Source organism: Camelus ferus, chromosome 4 (genome assembly GCF_009834535.1).
Source record: "Camelus ferus isolate YT-003-E chromosome 4, BCGSAC_Cfer_1.0, whole genome shotgun sequence".
In the NCBI taxonomy this organism is placed as follows: Eukaryota; Metazoa; Chordata; class Mammalia; order Artiodactyla; family Camelidae; genus Camelus; species Camelus ferus.
The window spans coordinates 62,522,722-62,544,847 of record NC_045699.1 but is presented as its reverse complement, the minus strand read 5'-3'; the positions used below and the strand labels follow the sequence as shown (position 1 = coordinate 62,544,847).

At 43.3% G+C, this 22,126-nt stretch overlaps 1 protein-coding gene across 7 annotated transcripts in view; it reads left to right on the top strand.

Moving 5' to 3' along the window:
- The first annotated feature begins 12,675 nt into the window (after window positions 1–12,675).
- CDK5RAP2 (CDK5 regulatory subunit associated protein 2) overlaps window positions 12,676–22,126 on the top strand; it is a 167,414-nt gene continuing 157,963 nt past the window's right edge. For 2 of the 7 annotated variants that reach the window (XM_032478309.1, XM_032478308.1), the window contains exons 1-2: window positions 12,678–12,879; window positions 21,808–21,875. In XM_032478309.1, the coding sequence (XP_032334200.1) occupies window positions 12,824–12,879; window positions 21,808–21,875 (124 nt within the window). In that variant the 5' untranslated portion in view covers window positions 12,678–12,823. Of the gene's footprint in view, window positions 12,880–21,807; window positions 21,876–22,126 lie in introns of those variants that run through there. The other 5 variants (XM_032478311.1, XM_032478310.1, XM_032478313.1 and 2 more) reach the window with 4 other exon arrangements.

The window sequence follows — 22,126 nt, the reverse complement described above, 5'->3', positions numbered from 1 at the left end:
AAGAGAAAGTAAATATATATTCAAATTTACCACAGCAAGAGGAAATATTGTCAAAAACATTACTTTTTATAGTATTGTATTCATACTTTTGATAAAAATCTATCAAAGTAAAGACATTTACCAGATTGCTTTATCAAAATTAGTTGTATTCATTTTCCACAGGCATACAAGATGGGCATAGTTTTTTAAAAGTCCACATGTTCCATCATAATTAAATCAGTAAATTCAAAATAACAATTGTGCTTAGTTATATGAAAAAAATTAAGCTAAATTCAAAACAACAGAATGTTTTTCATGAGATGATAGGAGTGTTAACTGACAGGCTGAAAAACAACATTCTAAGTGAATGTTAAAAAAAAGTAGTTTTACCTATAAGTTAGTTTTTCAAGGCAGTTTTATGAAGAAATTATTGTCATAATTAGTGTACAGGCTTTCTAATACTTACAAAATAAGAGCCATAAGACAATGTTAAATTCAAAATGTTGCTTGTTCGTATTAACAAGTAGAATACTTGTGTATTGGACACCGGACTTCAGACAGTTGCAGAAAAAACAGGCAAAACGTTCCCTTTGTATGTAATAAAAGTAGATTTGGGTAATAAAGGAAGTGTTTGGGAGGAGGTCCTCTTCTGTGGTTTCCCTTGTGTTGTCAGACCAGCTGCTAAAGTCATATGTCAATAACTTTTTTCCTTAATCTCTGCCCCAAATAAGGAAGAGTCTTAACCCTCCCTTATGTTCACTACCATTCTAACCCAACCACCTAACCCAGACTCGGGTATAGTGTCCTGCCCGTGCCAGGTTATACGATGTCTCCTCCCTTTGCTGGTAGTGCTGCTTCTGTCTATAACATCCTTGAGAATGTTGATTCATTCTTTGCAACCCCTTGATAAAAGAAGGTTGAACAATCCTTAACTTGTATCCCCCATTGCCTAGTGAAGCCCTCTCTTATTGTGCATATTTTATTATAAATACTTGTCATTTTTTGTCTTCCCCAGTAGACTCTGCATTCCTCGAAGCCAGGAACGTTGACCCTTCTGTCTTTAGTATCTGGCACAGTGCTGGCATATTGTGAGTACTCACAGATGGTGGTTTAAAACAAAAGGTATTTGACAGATACAGCACTTGGTCTGTGAACTTATTTGGTGAAGTATCATAAGATATCTATATTCAGTGGGTCAGACAATATTCCTTATTTAATAGTGATGTCAGCATATGGGGTTCAGAGGGTCTGAGAAACTCTTGAAATTACATGCTTATTTGTGAATGCAAACACTTGGGTTTTTTTTGTTTCTGGAGGAAAGGTCCATACTCTTAATCATATTCTCTAAAGGACCTATGATCCCCCCCAAATGAACAGCTACTCTGATGCCAATTACTTTGTGTATGTCAGCAATAACCTCCTCCCCCACTGTTATGAATGAAAACTGGTACAGCCTTGACTCAAGAAATCCACTTCTGGGAACCCCTCATAAGGAAATGACCTAAAAAAGCAGGGACTATTGTGCAAAAAAAAAAAAAAAAAATTTCCCCCCAGAGTTGTGTATAAAGTTAAAAAAAAAAGGGGACAAACTCTAGATGTTCAACAACATGGACATGGCTTAGTGCATACACCTGTTGAATTAACAAATGGTCATTAAGAATAAGGACAAAGATTAAGAACAGAATCAAAGTTAAGTGAAAAATAGAATATTTTGAAAATGTGCATGCAATTCTACTTTTCGTATTTAGTTAAAGAAATTCTTATGTATGTACACCAGGACCCGCATTTCAAATTCTTCACTGTAGCATCAACTGTTATAGCAAAATAATTTGAAACATCCCAATTGTCTGTCAGTAGAAGAATGGATAAACTGTGGTCTATCCATATATATTCTGAACAAAATTTTATACAGTAGTCAAAGATAAATGGATTACAGCTATATACATCAATATGTATAAATCTTGAAATATAATGTCAAGCAAAAAAAGCAAGTCATAGAATATATACAATATAATTTCTTTTATGTAATGGCCAAAAATAGGAGATGGACTATTTTGCTCTTAAAAATACATATGTGGGAAAACTGTAGAGAAAAACAAGTGAATGATTAATACAAAACTAAAGATGAGTTGGAAGGGAGGTGGGATGCACAGATGACTTCAAAGGTATTGGTAATACTCTTTTTTAAGTAGTGTGTGTGTATATGGGTTTTCATTGTGTTCTTTTTAAACACTGTGTGTATACACACGTACTCTGATATATATGTAACATGTCATGGGGAAATTTTTTTAAAAGGATGAAAACTGGTGGATACAACATGATTTCAACTCTGTTGAAAAATGCATACAGAAAATGTTTAGATGGAAATATCATAACTTGGTGACATCTGTACTGAGGAAACAAAGCAAATCCACTATCTTTTATTTCATAATGATAAAAGAATAAATTCATCAGGAGGATACAACAATCCTGAATGTTTATGCACTTAATAACAGAGCTTCAGAACACATGAAGTAAAAACTGATAGTACTGAAAGGAAAAATAGGCAAACCCACAGTTATAGTTGGAGAGCGCAACCCTTCTCTCAGTAACATAGAACAAGGAGACAGAAAAGCAGGAAGGATACAGAACACCTGAACAACACTGTCACCAACTTGACCTAATTGACACAGAACACTCGCTCAACAATAGCAGGCTATTCATTCCTTTCAGCTGCACATGGAATATTTACCAAGACAGACTATACTCTGAGCCATAAAAAAAGTCTTAAAAATATCAAATTATACAAAATTTGTTCTCTGGTCAGAGAATTAAATTAAATTAAAAATTAGTAACAAATATATCTGGAAAATTCTGAGGTATTTAAAAACTATATGCTTATAAATAATACATAGACCAAAGAAGAAATGAAAATAATTAGAAAGTATTTTGAACTGAAAGTGAAACACAACATTACAAATTTGTGGGATGCAGCTGAAGTAGTGCTTAGAGGGAAATTCAGAGCACTGAATGTTCATATTAGAAAAGAGGAAAGAGCTCAAATCAATGACCTAAGATTTTATCTTAAACTAGAAAAGGAAGAGCAAAATAAACCCAGAATAAGCAGAGGATAAGAAAGAATAAAGGGCAAAAAAATATATAAAAGAAAACAAGAGAGAATGTCAATGGAACTGAAAGTTGATTGGGAAATTCAATAAAATTGATAAACTTCCAGCTAGAATGATCATGAAAGTTTTAAAAAGAGAGAAGACACAGAAAACCACTATCGGTAATAAGAGAGGGGATATCACTACAGGTTCTACAGACATTGAAAGGAAAGTAAGGGAAGTTTATGCCAATAAATTTGATGACTTAGGTGAAACATACAGATTCCTTGAAAGACACAGATTACCAAAGCTCACTCAAAAAGAAATAGATAACCTAAGTAGTCCTATAACTATTAAAGAAATTGAATTTGTATTTCACAACCTCCCACAGAGAACTCCAGGTTTAGATAGCTTTACTGGTGAATTCCATTGAATGAAAGATCAATTCTACACAAACTCTTCCAGGAAAATTAAAAAGGAGACAGTATTTCCCAATTCATTCTATTCAACTAGCATTACCCTGCTACCAAAACCAGACAGACATCATAAGAAACTACAGACTGATATCCATGATGAACACAGATACAAATATTTCAAAGAAAACTTAAGCAAATTAAATATAGGAATAGATAAAAAAGAACCGAGGTTTACTCCATAAATGCAAGGTTGGTATAATATTTGAAAATCAATCAATGAAACTCACAGACTGAAAAAAAAAATCTTTATGATTATCTCAATAGGTGCAGAAAAAGCATTTGACAAAATCCAACATCCATTCATGCTAAAAAACATGATGATGATGATGATGATGATGGAGAAGATGATGATGATGATACTCTATTATCAAGTTTTCTGTTCAATTTAGGGGCTGGGACTGTCTTCACCTTTTAATGCTATTGCCAAGTACAGCCCTGGTACCAAAAAGAGCTCAATAAATGTTAGGGAATGAATGAGTGATGGACTCTACTGTACTGCAGTATTTACGCCAGTAAATCTGGTACAGGTGTAGATGTATACTGCAGTTTGTAGGCTTTAAAGTAAGGCAAGCCTAAACCAAAACCCAACTAGACTGTGATTTTGGGCAGCACTAAGTCACTTGTAAATAGGGATGTTTCTGAGTGACCCTGGGAAGAAACAGCACAAAGTTTCCTTCAGTGGAACAGTGCTGACGAAGCTCATTGCTACAGTGCAGGGAGAGATCTCGCCCACAGACGGGACTGCACATCCTCAAACACTGTGGCATGTGCTGATGGGGTAGGAAGTAAACTTAGTCTGATATATGGATGCTTTTGGTGTCCTCCCTTCCTGCCTTTATTTTCAGTAGCTTGCAGAACCAAGAGCCTAGAGCTCAGCTTTTTAATTCCCCCAAAACATTTTCTAAATGAGCCATTGTTATCTTTAATCACCTAGGTTAGGGGATTATCCAGCTTCATTTGAAGAAACTATTTTTATGGAGAGATGAGATTCTTCCAGACAAAGATAAAGACATTAATGGTTGTCTATTAAGATTCTGTTTTAGCTGAGATAATAATTTGGGGGCAATTAAGCAAATTGTATAGACTCCAATGGGCCATTAATCCCCAAAGGAATTGTCTCAAGTGGAGAGGCCTTTATGTTCCGGAGCAAGGATCAGAGTTTCGAGACAGTTACATTTTGAATTTCCTTCAGTTGAAATGAAAAGGTAGCAATGTTAAAAGATATTGGTTATAGGTAAAGAATTAACTTCATTTACTTATGATCTGAACCTCACCTTTTTTGTGTTAAAAGACAGAGATCATTAAACCACTAAATTAAGGATGAGGGTGCCAGTTTGGTATACCAAGAGGGTGTGAAAGTACATCAGCCAAGCTAGGCTCAGGCTACATTAACAATGGACACCTACTTCAGCTGAGTTTCCCAGCAACCAGCAACATAGATTCCTTAGCAGTTACTAACGAAAGGATGCAGCCTGGAGCATCAACAGAAAATCTCTTTAACTGAGTTCTGAAACACATAGGTTGCAGGACAAAGAGCAACAGCTTTGGAAGCAGAGCTCGTTGGAACCAGAGCAGGCTCCGGAACTGCAGCGCCTTGGGCAAGTTAACAGACGGCTCTTAGTCCTACCGTCCTTACCTGTAGAGGGAATAATGCTGCTGACCTCCTAGGGTCGCACTGAGGTTAAGTGAAAGTCATATGTGGTACCAGGTGTCTTGTTTTCTGAGTAGAAAACCAGCCCACAGGCCAGTATTGGAGTAAGGCCACCCCTAGGTTTTAGGTAGATTTGGAATGAAACGAGGTGCTTTTCTCAGTTGAATTGCTGCTGTTCCTGTATTTTGGTGGTTGATCTGGGGCCAGGATGGCATCCACAGGAGGCTGGAGTAGGCAGCATGGCATCTTAGAGGCATTCCTGTGGGACCACAGGGATTCACAGAGCTGCTATGCTTGCCTATGGGAAATGGATGGGAAGTGGATATTGTGAATGAGGAGAGTGTAAGCCTTGTAGTCTGCACATCTAGGTTGTAATCCATGCTCTATTTTAAATTTACAGGGTGGAATGGGGCAGGTCACAGAACCCATCTGGGTCTCAGTATTTCCATCGGTACAGCCAAGAGATTTTGTTAAATGTTTTCTGTAAGGGCCTTTTCACTCTTGTATTCTGTTGGGTGGGGAGAAAGGAGTGGGATAAAATCATTAATTTTGATTTAAGATTTGTAATTCATTCTCTCACCAACATTTATTAAATACCTATTATCTGCCAGGCACTATAACAGACCTTAGGATACAGAACTAAAAATCTCCGTTTTCAAAAGATTCCAGGAACATGAAACTCTAGAAAGGGCAAATCTTTAATGACATAAAACAGACCATAGTTTCCTGAGATGGAAGGGAGATTGACTGGGAGTGGATCACAAGGGAACTTTCTGGGGGTGATGGAAATGCTTTATGTCAATGCTAATACAGTTGCCACTAGCCTCATGTGGCTATTTAAATTTAATTAAGATAAAAATTTTACAAATACTATATGATATCACTTACATGTGGAATTTAAATAATAATACAAATGAGTCTATATACAAAGCGGAAAGATTTATACAAAACAAACTTATGGTCATCAAAAGTGGAGGGCATGAATTAGGAGTATGGGGTCAGCAGATTCAAACGACTATACATAAAATAGATAAGCAACAAGGATTTGCTGTAGAGCACAGGGCATTATACTCAATATCTTATAATAACCTATAATGGAATATAATCTGCAAAACATAAAAAACAAAAATGAATCACTATGTTGTATACCTGAAACTAACACAATATTGTAAACCAACTATACTTAAAGAAAAAAGATAAAAATTTAAAACACTTAAGTTCCTTGTTTACGTAACCACACTTCCAGGGTTCAGTGCCCTCACGTGGCTAGTGGCTACTCTACTGGATGGTGCTAATTTAGAACACTCCCATCATCCCAGAAAGTTCTCCTGGAGAGCACAGTCCTGTTATCCTGGCTGTGGTGGTGGTTACGTGGGTATACACATTTGCCAAAATACACCAGAATGTATACTTAAACTGGGCGCATTTTACTGAATGTAAATTATATCTCAATAAAATTGATTTACTATAAAGTCCTGCTCTCAAGAAGCCCAGCCTCAAAGAGGAGACAGGCAAGTTAAGGGACAATTACAGAGCTGTGTAAGTGCCATAAAGGAGACAAGACCAGGCTGTTCTGGAAGTTCAGAGGTGGGGCAGCCATATAGGTTGTGGCCCAGAACATTCTCTTAAATTATGGTTGGGGAAACTCTGGGAATTAGGCAGAGAGAGGGAAGGAAAGGACCCTTAGAACCACTAGCATAAAGAGTTCCTTTGGGAGAGTTAGAAAAAATGCCCCTTCTTTGAAACAGACCCAGCTTGGGGAGCAGAGCCCACAGCCTGGCAAGCAGAGCACGGACTGCATTTCAAGCCTCCACCTGTCCTTTGGCTGGGTGTCCTCATACAGGGCACGACCTGTGCAGTGTGCCTGGTGGCTTGCCAGACAGACAGGAAGGCATACATGAAAGCAAAGGGCCTTTACATTCATCCCTTTGAGGAAACAGGTGTTGCAGCCACCTGCTTGTGGTCCTCCTTTGCTAGGTCCTGACCTGCTCTCTCAGTAGGAATTCACTGCATTTAAGGGAGAAGCAAAGTTTACCATCTCCTCCTGCAAATCACAATCAAGACATCAAGATTCTTCTTCTCTGCAGAATGTCCAGACAATTGATTAGTTCAATTATCCTTTGCCTACAGCTGTAGCTGTTTACATATTCAAATGTGCAGCTGGGAAGGGTGCTTGAAAGCTCTCCCCTTCTTAGTATCTTTTCCCAGAAGGCTTTGACTCTTAAAGCCAGCCTCTGGGTTTAGCTGCATGGGGATCTGGCCGTGGTACTAAGCATGATCAGTTTGGGCAGGGAGATCTTGATTTGGGATGTACCTATGTCTTGGGTAACTATCAAAAAAAAAAAAAAAAATTCAGTTCTGGGGAATAAGAAAACTGGGTCCAAGTTCCTTTCTCTGTGACTAGCTTACTGTGTGACTTTGGGAAAAGCAGTTCATGTCTCTTGAGCCTCAGTTTCCTTATTCATAAAGGATAACAAACTTGCCTGAATTACGAGAGACCATCAAGGAGAGTGACATGGGCTTTGTAATAGATGCTGCATCAAATAGCAGTTTTATTTTATTTCTGCTGGCTTTAAAAAGGGAGGCGCTGGTGCCCCTCTGGCACATACAGGTTTCCACCCTGCTTTTGCAGGGCATCGCTCTTGCTTGTAAAGCACCTTTCCCCAGCCTCTCAGTCAGAATGACTCATCTCTTTTCTTCTTTTTGCCCCTAGAATCTTACTCTTATTTTTCTTATACTAGCAAAGTATTAAAGATGTTTTACTTTTATTTGTTTGTACTTACTTATCTGCTTTTTAACCAGCTTGGGATTCCAGTAATTTCAGTGAAAGGTGCAATGGCATAGTGACTAAAAGCCTGGGTGTTAAAGTAAAATCTGGGTTCAACTCCCAGCTCCACCACTTAGCTGCTGTATGTCCAGGCAAATGCCTCTCCTCTCTAAGCCGCAGTTTTGTCAACTGTGAAACTGGAGCATAATCAGTCTCTGTTTCATATGGTTATTGCGAGGATTGAATGTAAAGTTTTAACACAGTGCCTGGCACAGAGAAAGAGCTCAATACACGGTAGCTCATATCAGTTATTCAAGGAATGTCAGAGCAGTAGGGAGCCTCAGAGTTTTAGTTTTATGCACTGAGCTTACAGAAAAGACAGTAGGATTGGCAGGTCCAAGGTCACACCATGCTGATAAGTGCTACCCTCTTGAGCCCAATAATCTACATGCTGTCCCTTTGATATGGAGTATTTCTCATTCCTCTTTCCATTGTGAGAAAAAGTCAGGACTTGGGGTTAATTTGACAAACTGGCATTGAGCACCTGCTGTGTGCACAGCCTGGAGCCAGATGTTGGTCCTATAAGGCATCCCTCGCTTAGCGACCTAGCATGATATGGGGAAGATGGTGGGAGTTGGTCAAAGATTGCTGATGGTGAGGGCTGGCTGGGAAGAGTTCTCACGAGCAAGGGGGCAGGTGCCATGCCAGAAATGCTGCTGACCTTGGGACCAGACAGACCTGGGTTTGAATCTTGGCACGCACCTATGTATTCAAAGGTGTGTGGCCAAATCTGGGATAATTTGAGTCACAAAAGAAATAATGATAGTAATGGATTATAACCCACAAAATCAAGCAAATATCCATGAGTCCATACTGATTTAAACAGACAGCTGACTAAATGGGAGAGAAGAGAAAGTTTTTCCTTACAGTGGAATTCCAATTAATAAAGATAGAAGGAACGATAAAAACAGGACATCACCAACTGGCAAATAGCACTATGATCATTGCTTTGGGTAAGAGTTATCAAAGGAAGCTAAAATCAGGGGGTGAAAGTTTGATGAAAAGCAGGCTATTTACATAGTTTCAAATATCACCCCCAAAGTACTTATTAATTATTAAAAAAACAATAATTTTACCATGGAGAATCTTGGCAGGTAACACTTAGCCAAGAGATCAGAGTTAACAGCACCAATTAATGAGGCATATTAATAACATCACCTGCCTCCTGATACCCCGAGAAAGGCAGAGCATCACTTTCGTGGTGTTTTTGCCAAAAGTGCACAACCTCAGTTTAATCATGAGGAAGTACCACACGAAACCAAACTGAGGAAAAGTATCAAGTAACTGGCAAGAACTTTTATAAAGCATCAACATCATGAAAGACATGGTGAGAGGAACTTTCACAGATTGGAGGAGAGTGAGGAGACATAACACCCAAATGCAGTGTGGAATCCGGATGGATCCTGGGCCAGAAGAAAGGCATTCATGGGAAAACTGATCAAATGTAAATAAGGAGTCACACTGTAGGAAATCACATTGTCTCGATATCATTTGTTAGTTGTGACAGTTGTGCTATGGTTATATAAGATGTTCATATTTTAGGAAGCTGGATGAAGGTTATACAGGGAAATTTTTGCACTATTTTTGCAACTTTTTATAAGTCTGAAATTATTTCCAAATGAAACGCAAAGAAGGACAGGAAGATAGAGAGAGAAATGAAGGAAGAAGTGTGGCCTATGGCAAATCTCTTCCCCTTCCTGAGCCTTAGTTTCCTAACCTGTAGAGCAGAGCAGTCATCCCAAAGCACTGTACAGTGTTGTAAGGATGACACGAAATAGTGCAAAGTAGCAGTGTGTATGTACTGAAGCTATAAAATGTTATTCTTGCTGTTAGTAATGGTGGCTCATGTGTCGAACTTCAGGAGGGTTTTACCCCAATGAGAAACATCTGGTTGCAAGCAGCTTCCTCCCAGCCATCCGATATGACCTTGCCCAAGGATATAATAATGCCAGCTTTGTGGCTGGGTGGCTGTCGTCAAGGAGATGGCGCCAGACAGCCCAAACAGCTGGTGGTAGTGACGTCACCTCCAGGCTTGGCAGAAAGAAAAGCCATGGTGAGACAGAGATGGGGCAAAGGGCTTCGTCCCTGACCATGCAAACAGGAAAAACAACTTCCCAAATAGCCTATCTTTTGTCCAATTGATTCTATTTTTGGTTTCCAGGTTCACTAAAAGGTTCAGCACAGGAACCGGTAATATGGTCCTCTGCTGAATGGGCAATGGATTAATCATAAGGAGAACTGCTCAAAGGCTTTCTTCTGCAGTTTCCAACATATCTAATGCAACCGTGGGAGCTCAGTATTCTATGTCCCACTTGATACATGGGAAAACCAAGGAGGAGGAAGGGCAAAGGACCCCAGGTCACAGGACTTTCCAGAGCCAGAATCCAGGCGCCCAGTCTTATTGCCCACACTAAGATGCGTCTCATGGTCACCCTGAAGCAGTTGCCCAAGGAACAGAGTCTGGTGAACATGTCTCCAAAATACTGTTGTCTGAATGTAGACCTCATCTCTTAACCCTGAATTCTAAAGTGGAGAAAAACAAACAGAGAAGACAGGCTTCCTGAAACAATTAGCATTTTGAGGTTCAGAGGGACCTGGGCTCAAATCCCAGCTCGACCACTTACCAGCAGGGAGACCTGGAGTAAGTTATTTTTAGCTCTTTCAGCCTTAGTCTTCTCATCCGTAAGTGAAACGGGGATAACAGTAGCACCTATCCTGAGGGTTAGGTGTGGTGGTGCCTGTGACATACCTGGTACAAGGGTCACATCAGAAACGCTCACAACGTGCACATCCTCCTCCTCGTGTCCTTTCTCAAGAGCTTTCATCTGCTGGGTGGAAATTCAGTTCCTTTGTTTGGGAAGTGATGATTTGTAACTTACCTTCCCTCATCAGAATAGAGTTGGTGGTATGTTAGTAGCTTTGAATCAACACAAAGATATCTCCTCCAGAGCTGTGAGAACCTGAGACATCCATCCAGGCCAACGCTGTTACTCACAGATGAAGATGTTGAGGCCCAGAGAAGAGGCTCGGGCTTCCAAAGACCACCAAGAGTCAGTGGCAGAACCAGGGTGGGAGTCCTGACACCCCAGCTTCCCTGCCTTTGGACACACTCACTCACTGGTTGAACTTAGCACTGGCAAGGACTCTTGGTACCAGGGATTCAAGAACTGCCCCTTTCTGTTGTGCCATCTGGTTCCTGCCCTCTCTCTTTCTAGCTGTTATTTTATTGCTGATTCTGGGAATGGTTGAAGATCTGGGGGAGGAAGAGGTATAGGTTTGTGATTTGTAGCCTTCACTAGAAGTGTGTGTGTGTGTGTGTGTGTGTGTGAGAGAGAGAGAGAGAGAGAGAGAGACAGAGAGAGAGAGAGAGAGAGAGAGAAGGAGAGAGGGGATTACCATCGACTGAGCTACTAAAGGTGTCTTAGGTCATCCCCACATTGTCACAGAAACCTTGCAGGGTAGGTATTAGCCCCATTTTCCAGACTGGTCGAATCATTCACTCAACATACATTTTAAACACCTGCTGGGTGGGTGGCAGCCACCGTACTAGGTGTTGGGGATACAGCTGTGAACAATTCAGAACACAGTCTGTGACCTTGTGGAACCTCCAGTCTAGTGCAAAAGGAAGGCATTCTAAAAAATCACATAAGAAAGTATGGAGTTGCAAAATGTGGTAAGTGCCACAAAGGAAAAATACAGATTGCTAAGAATACAACACAGGGCTTGATGTAGACCAGAGTATTAAAGAAGGCCTCTTTTGAAAAGAATGAGGAAACTGAGGCTGAGGGAGGACGAGTACGTGATTACAGGGAAAGTCACCAACGACCCACTCACCCATGTTTTCAGTTACTTTCCTCCAGGACTTAGGACTCTCCTGACAGTCTGCAGAGGAACGTAGTAACTCCGAGATGAAGAGAGGGAGGCTGATTTCACTGGCCAACCTCTGCCAAAATTACCTAGGTGTTTGGCGATTTCTATGTGTTTAAGAAAGGCCGCCAGGGTTACGCAGGGAACTGAGGACCTGGCTCCAGTTGACAGACTTACTGTGCATGACCTTGGGCGGGTCTTTCCTCCCTCTGAGGCTCAGTTTACTGATTAGGTGCATTTGAGCCCTACAGGTAATAAAAGGTCACTAGGCGAGAGACTGGAGGAGTGTCCCTTACCACCAAACTCTGAGAAATGAGCTTATTTGGTTCAAACTAAATGTGCAAATTACTGCTTGAGTTGGGATCCTGCCTGTAGGATTTTTCTAAAGCGAACCAGCACCCGATTATTTGAGTATCAACTCAAGGCGGACCCCTTTCAGGGTCATTATTCTAGAAAAGCACACACCTGGTTAGTAACTCTGCGGGTCCCCAAGGTGCTGGATTCTCACCTCCCGCTTAAATTAACGGCCAAGGCCGCTTCAGCCCTCAACCAAGATGGCGCCGTCCTGGCCTCGGCCTGAGTGCCCTCACTAAAAATGGCAGCCGATCTCTCGCTTTCCTTGAGTCTTGCAGGCCCAAGTGCGGAAGCTCTGCCCTTAGTTAAGATGGCGCCCACCCGCGCTTCCCTGCCCGGCCTCGGGACCCGGCCGGTCGGCTTCACCGCGCGCGCCTCGGTCACCCCGCCTCGCTTCCGTAGGAAGAAGCGCCGTTGAAGATGGCGGCGGCTGCGGTTTGAATTCCAGCGGCGCCGCTAGAGTCCGAACAAGAGCTGGGGTGGAGGGGGCGGGGCCCTGGGGAGCCAGGCGGGTCGCGATCGCGCGGGGAAACCATTGGCGGCGCCGCCAGACACCAACGCTACCATCTCCTCTGTGTCCGTGATGGACTCGGCGTTGGAAGAGGACATCACCCTCCCCGGGACGCTCAGCGGCTGCAGGTGCGGCCCGGACTTTGGGGGTTCGCGGGATCCGGGCCGGGGTTTCCGTTGATAGGGGTTCGCTCCTTCTGGGACTTGGGGTTTGCTCTTGAGGCTGTTTGAGGTATCCTGACACGGGCAGTGTGTGATACGGGTTTTCTGAGGGGAGTCTCTTTGGGGACCCGCCCACTGAATGTAGGTTATTGGGGGTCCGGACCTGCATCACACGTAGTTATTTCGGGACGTAGTTTGAAGAGGAGGCGGGGGACAGGTGAGGGGTTCTCTGAAAGAACTGGTTATGGGGAGCCTTTTGGAGCGTGCCATTACTGGGTTCTGGTTGAGAGGCAGAGACCTTGAGGGTACGTGGTGATTCATTCTTGTTTGAGGGGAGTTTGCTTTCTCTATGGGGACCGTAGTTGGTCTGTCCAGACGTTGCTTATGGGGTCACATCGTGGCCAGCAAAGCTCAGGCAATGGAGTGCAGTGGTTAAGAACCTTGGCAGGAGTTGAGCAGAATTGGATTCAAATCCAGCCCTTTAAACCAGCTAGCTGTATGACCTTGGTAAAGTGGCCTAACCTGCTCTCCCATCTGTAAAATGGGGCTAGTAGTAGTATCCACTAAGCAGAGTTGGGGTGAGGATTAAAAGAGAAGATACCTAACCAGCAATTTGTTTGGCATGTGTAGTGCCTGGCACATAATCAGTGCTTTAAAAATGGTTCTGTGTTGCCGTTAACATCATCATCATCATCATCATCAGATCATCATCATCATTATCAACCAATACCAATTGGGGAATAATGTCTGAGACTGGCTTCCCAATGGACCTGTTTCCCAAGGGGCAGTTGCAGTCCACAGTACTGCTGGGGCGGGGGTCTCTCCTGGTAGAAAGGCCTGACAAAGCCCTGCCTGCTACGGTGATAGGGCCCTTTGATTGTCCTGGGCACCTGATTGGGGAGTAGCAGAGGACTTGGAGGAGATCCCTAACTGAGAATCTGCGGTGTTTATCCAGCTCTGCTAGGGACAGTCTGCTTCTTTCAGTCAACAGATCTAATTGAAAGGGTGACATGTTATTTTTTGCTCAAATCTGGATGCTTTTAAGAGTTAAAATGGGTACAATTAATATTTACGTCTGGACAGTGGGCATAAACAGGTCCTATCTTGGGCAAACCTGGACAAATGGTTACTTTGTTTACTGAGCACCTACTATTTATCAGGCACGGGTCCTTTATACTACAGCCTGAAAGATTTAAAATGTAAATTTGATCCTCACAGTCTGCTGCTTTATGTGTTTAGCGATTCTCATTGCCATTCGGGTAAAGTCCATTATTATTCTGTCAGACAGCTTTTCTCATCTCGGTGCCAACTGGCCAAGCACTTGGTGTTTCAGACCTAGATCTGGCTGGGATTCAGTCCTAATTCTGCCACTTAACAATCCTATGACCTTGGGCAAGTCACGCACCCTGTGTGAGCCTCAGTTTTCATCATCTGTAAAATGGGTGAGTCCAAAAGGGTCTGACTCAGGGTAGCAAGTCAATAGAGCATCAGATATTCTCCCTTCCCTTCTCTCCCTGCCTTTGCAGGACCTGGATGCTGCATACATTCCTGGTAACTAATCTATTATGTGCTTCAGACCCTCCCTGGTTCCTCACCACCCTTGGGATGAAATTCTTTAATGTGGCTTCCAAGGTCCTTTATCACCTGGCCCCATCTACTCCACTAGCCTCCTGTCCTCCCTCTCCCTTCCCATCTCCTCCCCAAGCCCTTCCCTCTGCTGGCTGCCAAACTGTCCTGAATGATCTGCCTTGTTCTTTCTTCCTGCTGGGCCTGTGCACTTGCTGTTCCGGCTGCCTGGGTTGCCCTCCCTCCTCCCCTTTGCCTTACTGTTTTTCAGGTCTCAATTTAGGCGTCACTGCCCAGAAGCCTTCACTGACATTCTTCCATACCCACCTGGGCCCTCTGAACTCTTCTAGCCCCACCACCACTGCCCCATTCACAGCCCTTACTGACTTCACTGACTTTTATTGACTAGTGCTGTCCAATCAGAATGTAATTTGAGCCACGTAGGTAATTTAAAATTTTCTAATAGCCACATTCAAAAAGTATAAAGAAGCAAGTGAAATTAATTTTAACAATATGTTTTATTTAACCCCATATTTCCATATATTACCATTCTAACTTGGAAACAAATAAAAAAAAGATTCATGAGCTATTTTACCTTCTTTTTTTATCTTTAGACATCTTTGAAGTCCAGGATGTGTTTTACCACATTTGGATTCACCACATTTCAGGCACTCAGCAGGCGCACATGGCTGGTGGCTCTTGTGCTGGACACTACAGTTACGACTGTGAACTTGTGTGTCTCCCAGATTAGACTAGGACCTGTTTGAGAACAAGGGCTGCATTTGATCATCTTCGTAACTCGAGTTCCAAACCTGGTATCTGGCTCGTAGTAGGTGCTCTGTAACTGTTTGTTAAATCACTGAATCAGCAGTGATCAGTTGAGGTGACCGTTTTATCCCCCTTTTACAGATGAGGGCACTGAGGTTCAGAGAGGTGAAGTGAATGGTCTAGGATCCCACAAAAAGTACACGATCGAGTGAGGATTTAATTCCAGGCGTACAGACTCCAGAGCTTGGCTCTCAGTACCCTGTCCTGCCTTCCAGCTAGTTCTCTGAACCAGTTCTGAGAGGATTCTGGGAGGATTTTACGGAGCTGCTGGTATTTGAACCGGCCCTTAAAGAGTCGCAGAAATGTCTGAGAGAGACAGCTTCTCATTGGCTGTGGAGTGGAAGAGAAAACCCCTGGAAGAAAAGCTCTTTTTATGCTAATATGAGCTCTTCTGCTTGGTAGTTTCCACACCCCAGTTTTAGGGACCGAACAGGAGTCCAGTTTGTCCTTGGACTTCTGTTGAATTAGGTTGGTGTGTGTCATTCTCTCCAAACCTGATCACCTGGGGGTGCCCCGAGAGCTCCAGCCTGTGGGGTTTAGGCCCAGATCCCGGTCCTGGAACCTTGCCCGAGTGAAGGCCCTCCTTCAGGTCCTGCCTGATGGTCTTGAAAGAACCTGGGCTTTGTCTGCAGGATGCCTGCATCCAAATCCTGCTTCAGCCAGTCACTGGCTGTGCTGCTTGAGTAATTCACATAGCCCTCCTGAGCCTCAGTTTCTCTTCTGTGACAGTATCTATTTTATTGGGTGACTGTAGATGAAGCAAGATTGTGTGTATTAAGTGCCTGGCACTGACTGGGGAGCAGTTTCAGCGTTAGCGATTTTAGTTTTACTGTTACCACATGGTACTGTTTCCTGGACAAAACCCTCCTCACCCACAATCCTGGGTTCATCCCTTTGTCTTCATGCCCAGGATTCTGCCTCCCCTTAGGCTTCCTAAGGCCTGGCCCGGGCTTCTGCATCTATGGGTTCCTCTAGCACGTGGACGTTCAGTGCTGTCTGTCTGGTTAGGGGCAGACCAAAAAGAAATGCTTCCTGTAAGTGTGCCCACAATTTGTATTTTCTCAGGCAAAGAGTGCCTTCTTGGATTTCGTAGAAGGAGGTCGAGAAAGAGAATGGTGGCATGAAATTTCTGGGCTTGATCCAAGGCCGACCTTGGACCAGGGGTACCCCAATTTTGAGGAGGTGCTCCCTGTCACCTCTGTAAGCTCAGTGAGGGCAGGGAGCACATCTGGCTTGTTCCTCACTATATCTTTAGACCCAGAACTGTGCTTGGTGCATAGTAGAGGCTCAACAAGTATTTGTTGAATAAATCAATTTTATTCAATCTCTGTTTGCAAAGATAAATACCATGAAAGTATGGGCTCCATACTTAGTGGTGAGATGCTGCTTTGTAATCACCGTGAGAAAGTGCGCAACAGTGTTAACTGGTACAGTCTTCCTGGAACACAATTTGGCATTAAAAATGTGCCTTGTGGTTTTTTTCAGCAGCTCTACTAAAATCTGATTTATATGCCATACATTTTACCCATTTAAAATATACTATTCAGTGATTTTTTTTAGTGTATTTACTAAGTTGTGCAATCATCGTTATAATCTAATTTTAGAACATTTTCATCATCCAAAAAAGAAACCCTGTGCCCATCAGCAGTCACTCCCTGTTTTTGCTTGGACTGCTATAATGAAAATACTGTAGACTGGGTGACTTAGAGACGGCAGGAATTTATTTCTCATGGTTCTGGAGGCTGGAAGTGCAAGATCAGGGTGCCAGCATGGTCAGGTTCTGGTGAGGACCCTCTTCCGGGTTGCAGGCTGCCAGCTTCTCATTGTATCCTCACACGGTGAAGACCAGAGAGAGGAAGCAAGATCTCTGCTAATCCTTAAGGGCTCTAATCCCATTCATGAGGGCCCCACCCTCATGACCTCTTCTAATCTTCATTACCTCCCAAAGACCCACCTCCTAATGCCATCACTTGGAGTGGGGGTAGGGTTTCATCATAAGAGCTTCTGGGGTACACAAACATTCAGTCTATAGCACCCCCCTTTCCTCATGCCCTCTCCCCCAGCTCTAGGCAGCCACAATCTACTTTTTGTCTATAGACTTGCCTATTCTGGACATTTCATATGGGATTATGTGGTCTTTTGTGAGGCTCATCCACATTGTGTCATGTGTTAGTACTTCATTACTTTCTGTGGCTGGGTGGTATTCCATTGTATACACATACCACATTTTGTTCATTCATTCATTTGTTGATGACATTTGTGTTGTTCTGCTTTTTTTTTGGCTCTTAAGAATAATGTTGCTATAAACATTTATCTGTGTACAAGTTTTTGTGTGGACATAAATTTTCATTTCTCTGGGAGCAGAGTTACTGGGTCAGGTGGTAACTCTGTATGTTTAACGTTTTGAAGAACCGCCCAGCTCTTTTCCAAAGTGGCTGCACCATCTTACACTCTCAGCAGCAGTGTATGAGGCTTCTTATTTCTCCATTGCCTTGTCAACACTTATAATTGTCTGTCTTTGATTATAGCCGTCCTTGGGGCTGTGACATGGTATCTCACTGTGGTATTGATTTGCATTTCCCTGATGACTAATGATGTTGGACATTTTTTCACGTGCTTATTGTTGTGGGTAAGGGGTCAATGACCTACAGTCCTCAGTGAAAGAATTCACAGGAGACTTGGAGTCATAGCACACGGCAAGTTTTTAGTAGTTAAAGAAACAGCACAGAGGGATAGGCACTCTGGACAGTGAAGGGGCTGCGTCTGCAGGTGGCTATAAGGGCTTCTCTGTGCCTCCCCATCTCCTGGGATGAAATTGTCCCTGCTCTCGAGCACACGTGCTCACTCATATTTAGAAATCCCTTAATTGTACATGGGAAGGAAAAGAGAAGAAGAGTATAAACCAGGGCCCCAGAACATCTGGTTTACCGGTCTTCAAGTTTTTTTCAAGTTCTTTGTTTTGAATTCCCCGTTCCCCTGCCTGCTTTGCCCTGACTGTTTCGTCCTTATCACTTATTGTATAATTTAAAATCCTTTGCCCATTAAAAAAAAATGGGACTATGTTTTGACCCAGCAGTTCCACTTCTTGTTACCTATCTGTGTAGAGAAATCCTCATGCATGTGCACAGTGAGACCTGTAGAAGGAGATACAAACTTGTTTGTAAAAGGAACAACTTGGAAACAGATTGAATTACCATCGGGGGAACCTGGTAAATACACATCCTTTCACAAGTGTCTTTCAGACTGAGACCCATTGACAACTCATGAAATTCAATTTAGTAAGTTGCAACCAGAATAAAAAAAAAATAGAGCAGAATAATAGGCATTTCAAGAATGAAAGGTAATATATTTCCTCTATGGGTTGGGGTCAGTAAAGCTGGAAAAACCCTTCTGTAGAATGCTTTGTAGGAGTTAAAAACATGGAGGGAGATCTATTTGTACTGTCAGGAAAACATCTTCAGGGCACATTAAGTGAAGAAAAGATGCTGCAAAGTGATGTATACAGTTATATGCGTAGACAAAGGTCTGGAAGGATACATGTCTTGCTGACAAGAGTGGTTACCTCGTAGGAGGTGACTAAGTTGGGAGCAAGGAGTAGTCCAGAAGAACTTTAAGCTTGTCTATATATTTTTTATTTATATGTTTTCTTTCGTCAAGAATAAGTGACACAGAATGACAAGTGCAGTTGGTGGCAGTTGTTTCCCAAATGTGATGTCCAGTCCATCCCTGGCTCTCTTAACACTTTGGCCATGAAGCACTCTGTCCTCGTTGGGCCTCGTGTGGACGGTCAGCTGTGGGCCACCATATGCAGGCGCAGGCGGGTGGTGGCTGGAGCAGCGTAGGAGGCTGAGGTGGTGGAGTGCACGTGAGTGTTCGTTCATTTCCTCAACAAACAGTCAACAGCAGCCGTGGTGACTGCAGTGTGCCAGATTCTGGAAGGCAGAGGTCCTCGGTCCACCTAGACCTCCCCACGCCCCACCTGGGGGAAGGCGGTAGGGGTGCCAGGGTGGTGCAGAGGTTAAGAGCATGCATGGGTTTTGGAATCAGGCCTCTTTGTGTCTTTCAGCTTATTCACTTTGCTGGGCCTCCGTTTTCCTCATTTAAAAAAATGGCAACAGTTAAAAACTACCACCTACCGCAGAAGGGCTGTGGTGAGGACGAAGTGGGAGGCCACCTGTCCCTGAGCGAGGTGTCCGCTCAGCGTGGGCGCCCCTGCAGGGTGGTGGTTGGGGTTATGCTGTCTTTTGCACGTGAGGAAACCGGCACTGACCCTGTGTCCCATTCAGTAGGAGCTTTGGGCGGCCGGGACGCAGGTGAGTAGAGGAATGGACACTGAGAAGCCTGGATCTTTGTCTCAGCTTTGCTGCTAACCCTGGTGATTTTGAGCAGATAAGTTCCTTCCCTTTTGGGGCCTTAGTCTCCCCGCTCCCTGCCATCCTAAAATCACATCTTCGCCCTCTTTCTTTGCTTGCATAGTTTTGATTTCTAGTGGGGCCCCGCGAAGCCCCAACCTTAGTTCTAGGGCTAAGAGTGAGTGATCAGAATGGAACACAGAAAGCTGAGTACTTGAAGCTGGAGGTGTGGCTGGAACTGACTGGAGACTGCAGATGACAGAGATTCATGGCATTTTAAAAGTGGGCAGGTAAATCCCAGATGGAAATTTGGCAGGAACCAGGCCAGAATTTCTGCATTAAATAGTGGTTTCTTCTAAGAATTGCAATGTCAAATGTTATTTTTCAAACTGACCTGTTTGCCTGTTGGAAACTTGTCTAAGACCAAATTCTTTGGCTTTGCCTGCCACGTGGTTTTCAACCGTGATTGATCTTGGCTTGAGGAATCGATGGGCCATTTCCTCCAGTGGTGGCAGATTAATGGCTGTGGTGGAGAGAACCCCAGACTTGGGAACGTGGAGCCCAGACTGTGGGCCAGGCTTGGCCTGTAATCTGGTGTATGACCTTGGGCCTCTGGGCCGCCATCTGCAAAAGGTGGTAGTTGAACTTGACTTTAATTTTTAAAATCCAGTTTAGAGAATGGAGTTTGTCCTTCTAGGAATACTTATTGGAGGAAATTGAGAATTGTAGAAAATTAAAAAGGAGGAAAATATCTCTCATTTCCTTACAAATGACGATTTTTAATACTTCACTTGTCTTGTTACATATATTTGTGGCCCACTTAGTTTCTAAGGATTTGAGGTGACTTTAGTGTACATGTACACTACATTTTTTTGTACATGTACTTTTTTTTCAAAATTGAGGGCATATTTTACTACAGTTTTTTTTTCAGTTATCCTCACAGCAGACACATTTTATGTCATCATTTTCTTGATGATGGAATTTTATGATATCCAGGTTTTTGCTCGGTTCTGATCTTAAAGGTCTGTTCCAACTCCAGAGTTATCCGAAGAGCAGATGGATTTGTATTTAGAGGTGTGGAAAGAGCAAATTGCCAAGAAGTCAAACTGAGCTTCCACTGACTCCTAGTTTACAGCTTGGGACAGGGAAGCATCATTGGGAGTTAGACATAAAAAGGCCTGGATTCTGGACCTGGTTCTCCACTTAACTGTTGTGAGACTCTGGCTCGGCTGCTGAAATTATCTGGCCTTAGTGCCTTCCTTTAAAAAATGCACAGACCCACAGGGAATCGGGCAGTTCTCATGATGGTCAATCTCTTATAAATTACAGAGCATTGTATGTTTCCAGGTGACAGCAGTATTTTGCTCCCATTTATGGGGCACTCACAGTATGCCAGGTGCTTGCTGGGCCCTTGGTGTCTTGTTTAATCATCAGCTACTCGATGAAGGAGCTGCTTTCCTCCTTTCACAGGTGAAGGAAGCGAGGCTGGGAGAGGTGCGTGGCAGAGCTTAGCATAGAATCCAGGGAAATGTGTTTTGTGTTGAACCACACCTTCTATGGTTTAGTTTTCTGTCAGTATCTCCAGATCCTCGCTGAACCTATTTTTATAGTTTGAGCAGTAAAACTTCTTGGATCAGTGAAATTTTGCATTTTTGTCTGATACCCTTAAAGCATCTGAATTGGTGCCTGATCCTTGGAAACTTAATTTGGGGTCGTGATAGTCATGTTAATAACGATAATGATAGTAATGACAAAAACAACCATGGATGCCATCTATTGAGTGCTTACTCTCTGCTAGGTGTTTATATACACAAACTCATTTAATCCTTACAGGTAGAGGGTGGTATCGAGACTCAAGAACATCAGTAGCTTACATGCGGCCTCTGCACCCAGCACATCTGTGGCACACAGAACCGTTGATGTGTAAATGAATGAATGAGTGACTGGCCAGGCTCAGCTATTAGGTGTCAGAGCTGGGACTGAGCCCTGAGCCTGAGTTCCTCACCTCTGCACTGCGAGTCTCCCAGGCAGCTCCGCGGGTCCCTCGCTGGCCGGGGCCTGATGACGGTCCTGTGTGGTCCAGGCAGCCTGATGGTCTGTCGTTCAAACGCTGACTCACTCCTCTCTTATCACATGTGTTCTCTCCTAGTGGCCTTGTTCCCAATCGACCAAAGGACCTGGATGGCGTCAGCCCCACTGCTGGCTTGGGAAATGGTGGTAAGTACACAGAGCTGGGCGTTCTCTTGAGTAAGAATGAGGGACAGATGCTAGGCCGTGAGGGCCTCGAGGCCTTGAGCCCGGGCCTGTGCTTTGATGTCTCTGGGCCCCAGAGCTGCTCTGGCATGGCCTGATGCTCCCAGGAGGTGCTCAGTATTTTATGTACCTGTTGACCTGCCATTCACCTTCTTTCATAAACCCTGGACCGAGGGACTGCTGTCCTTTGGGCCATATTTCATGAGTTTCATTTC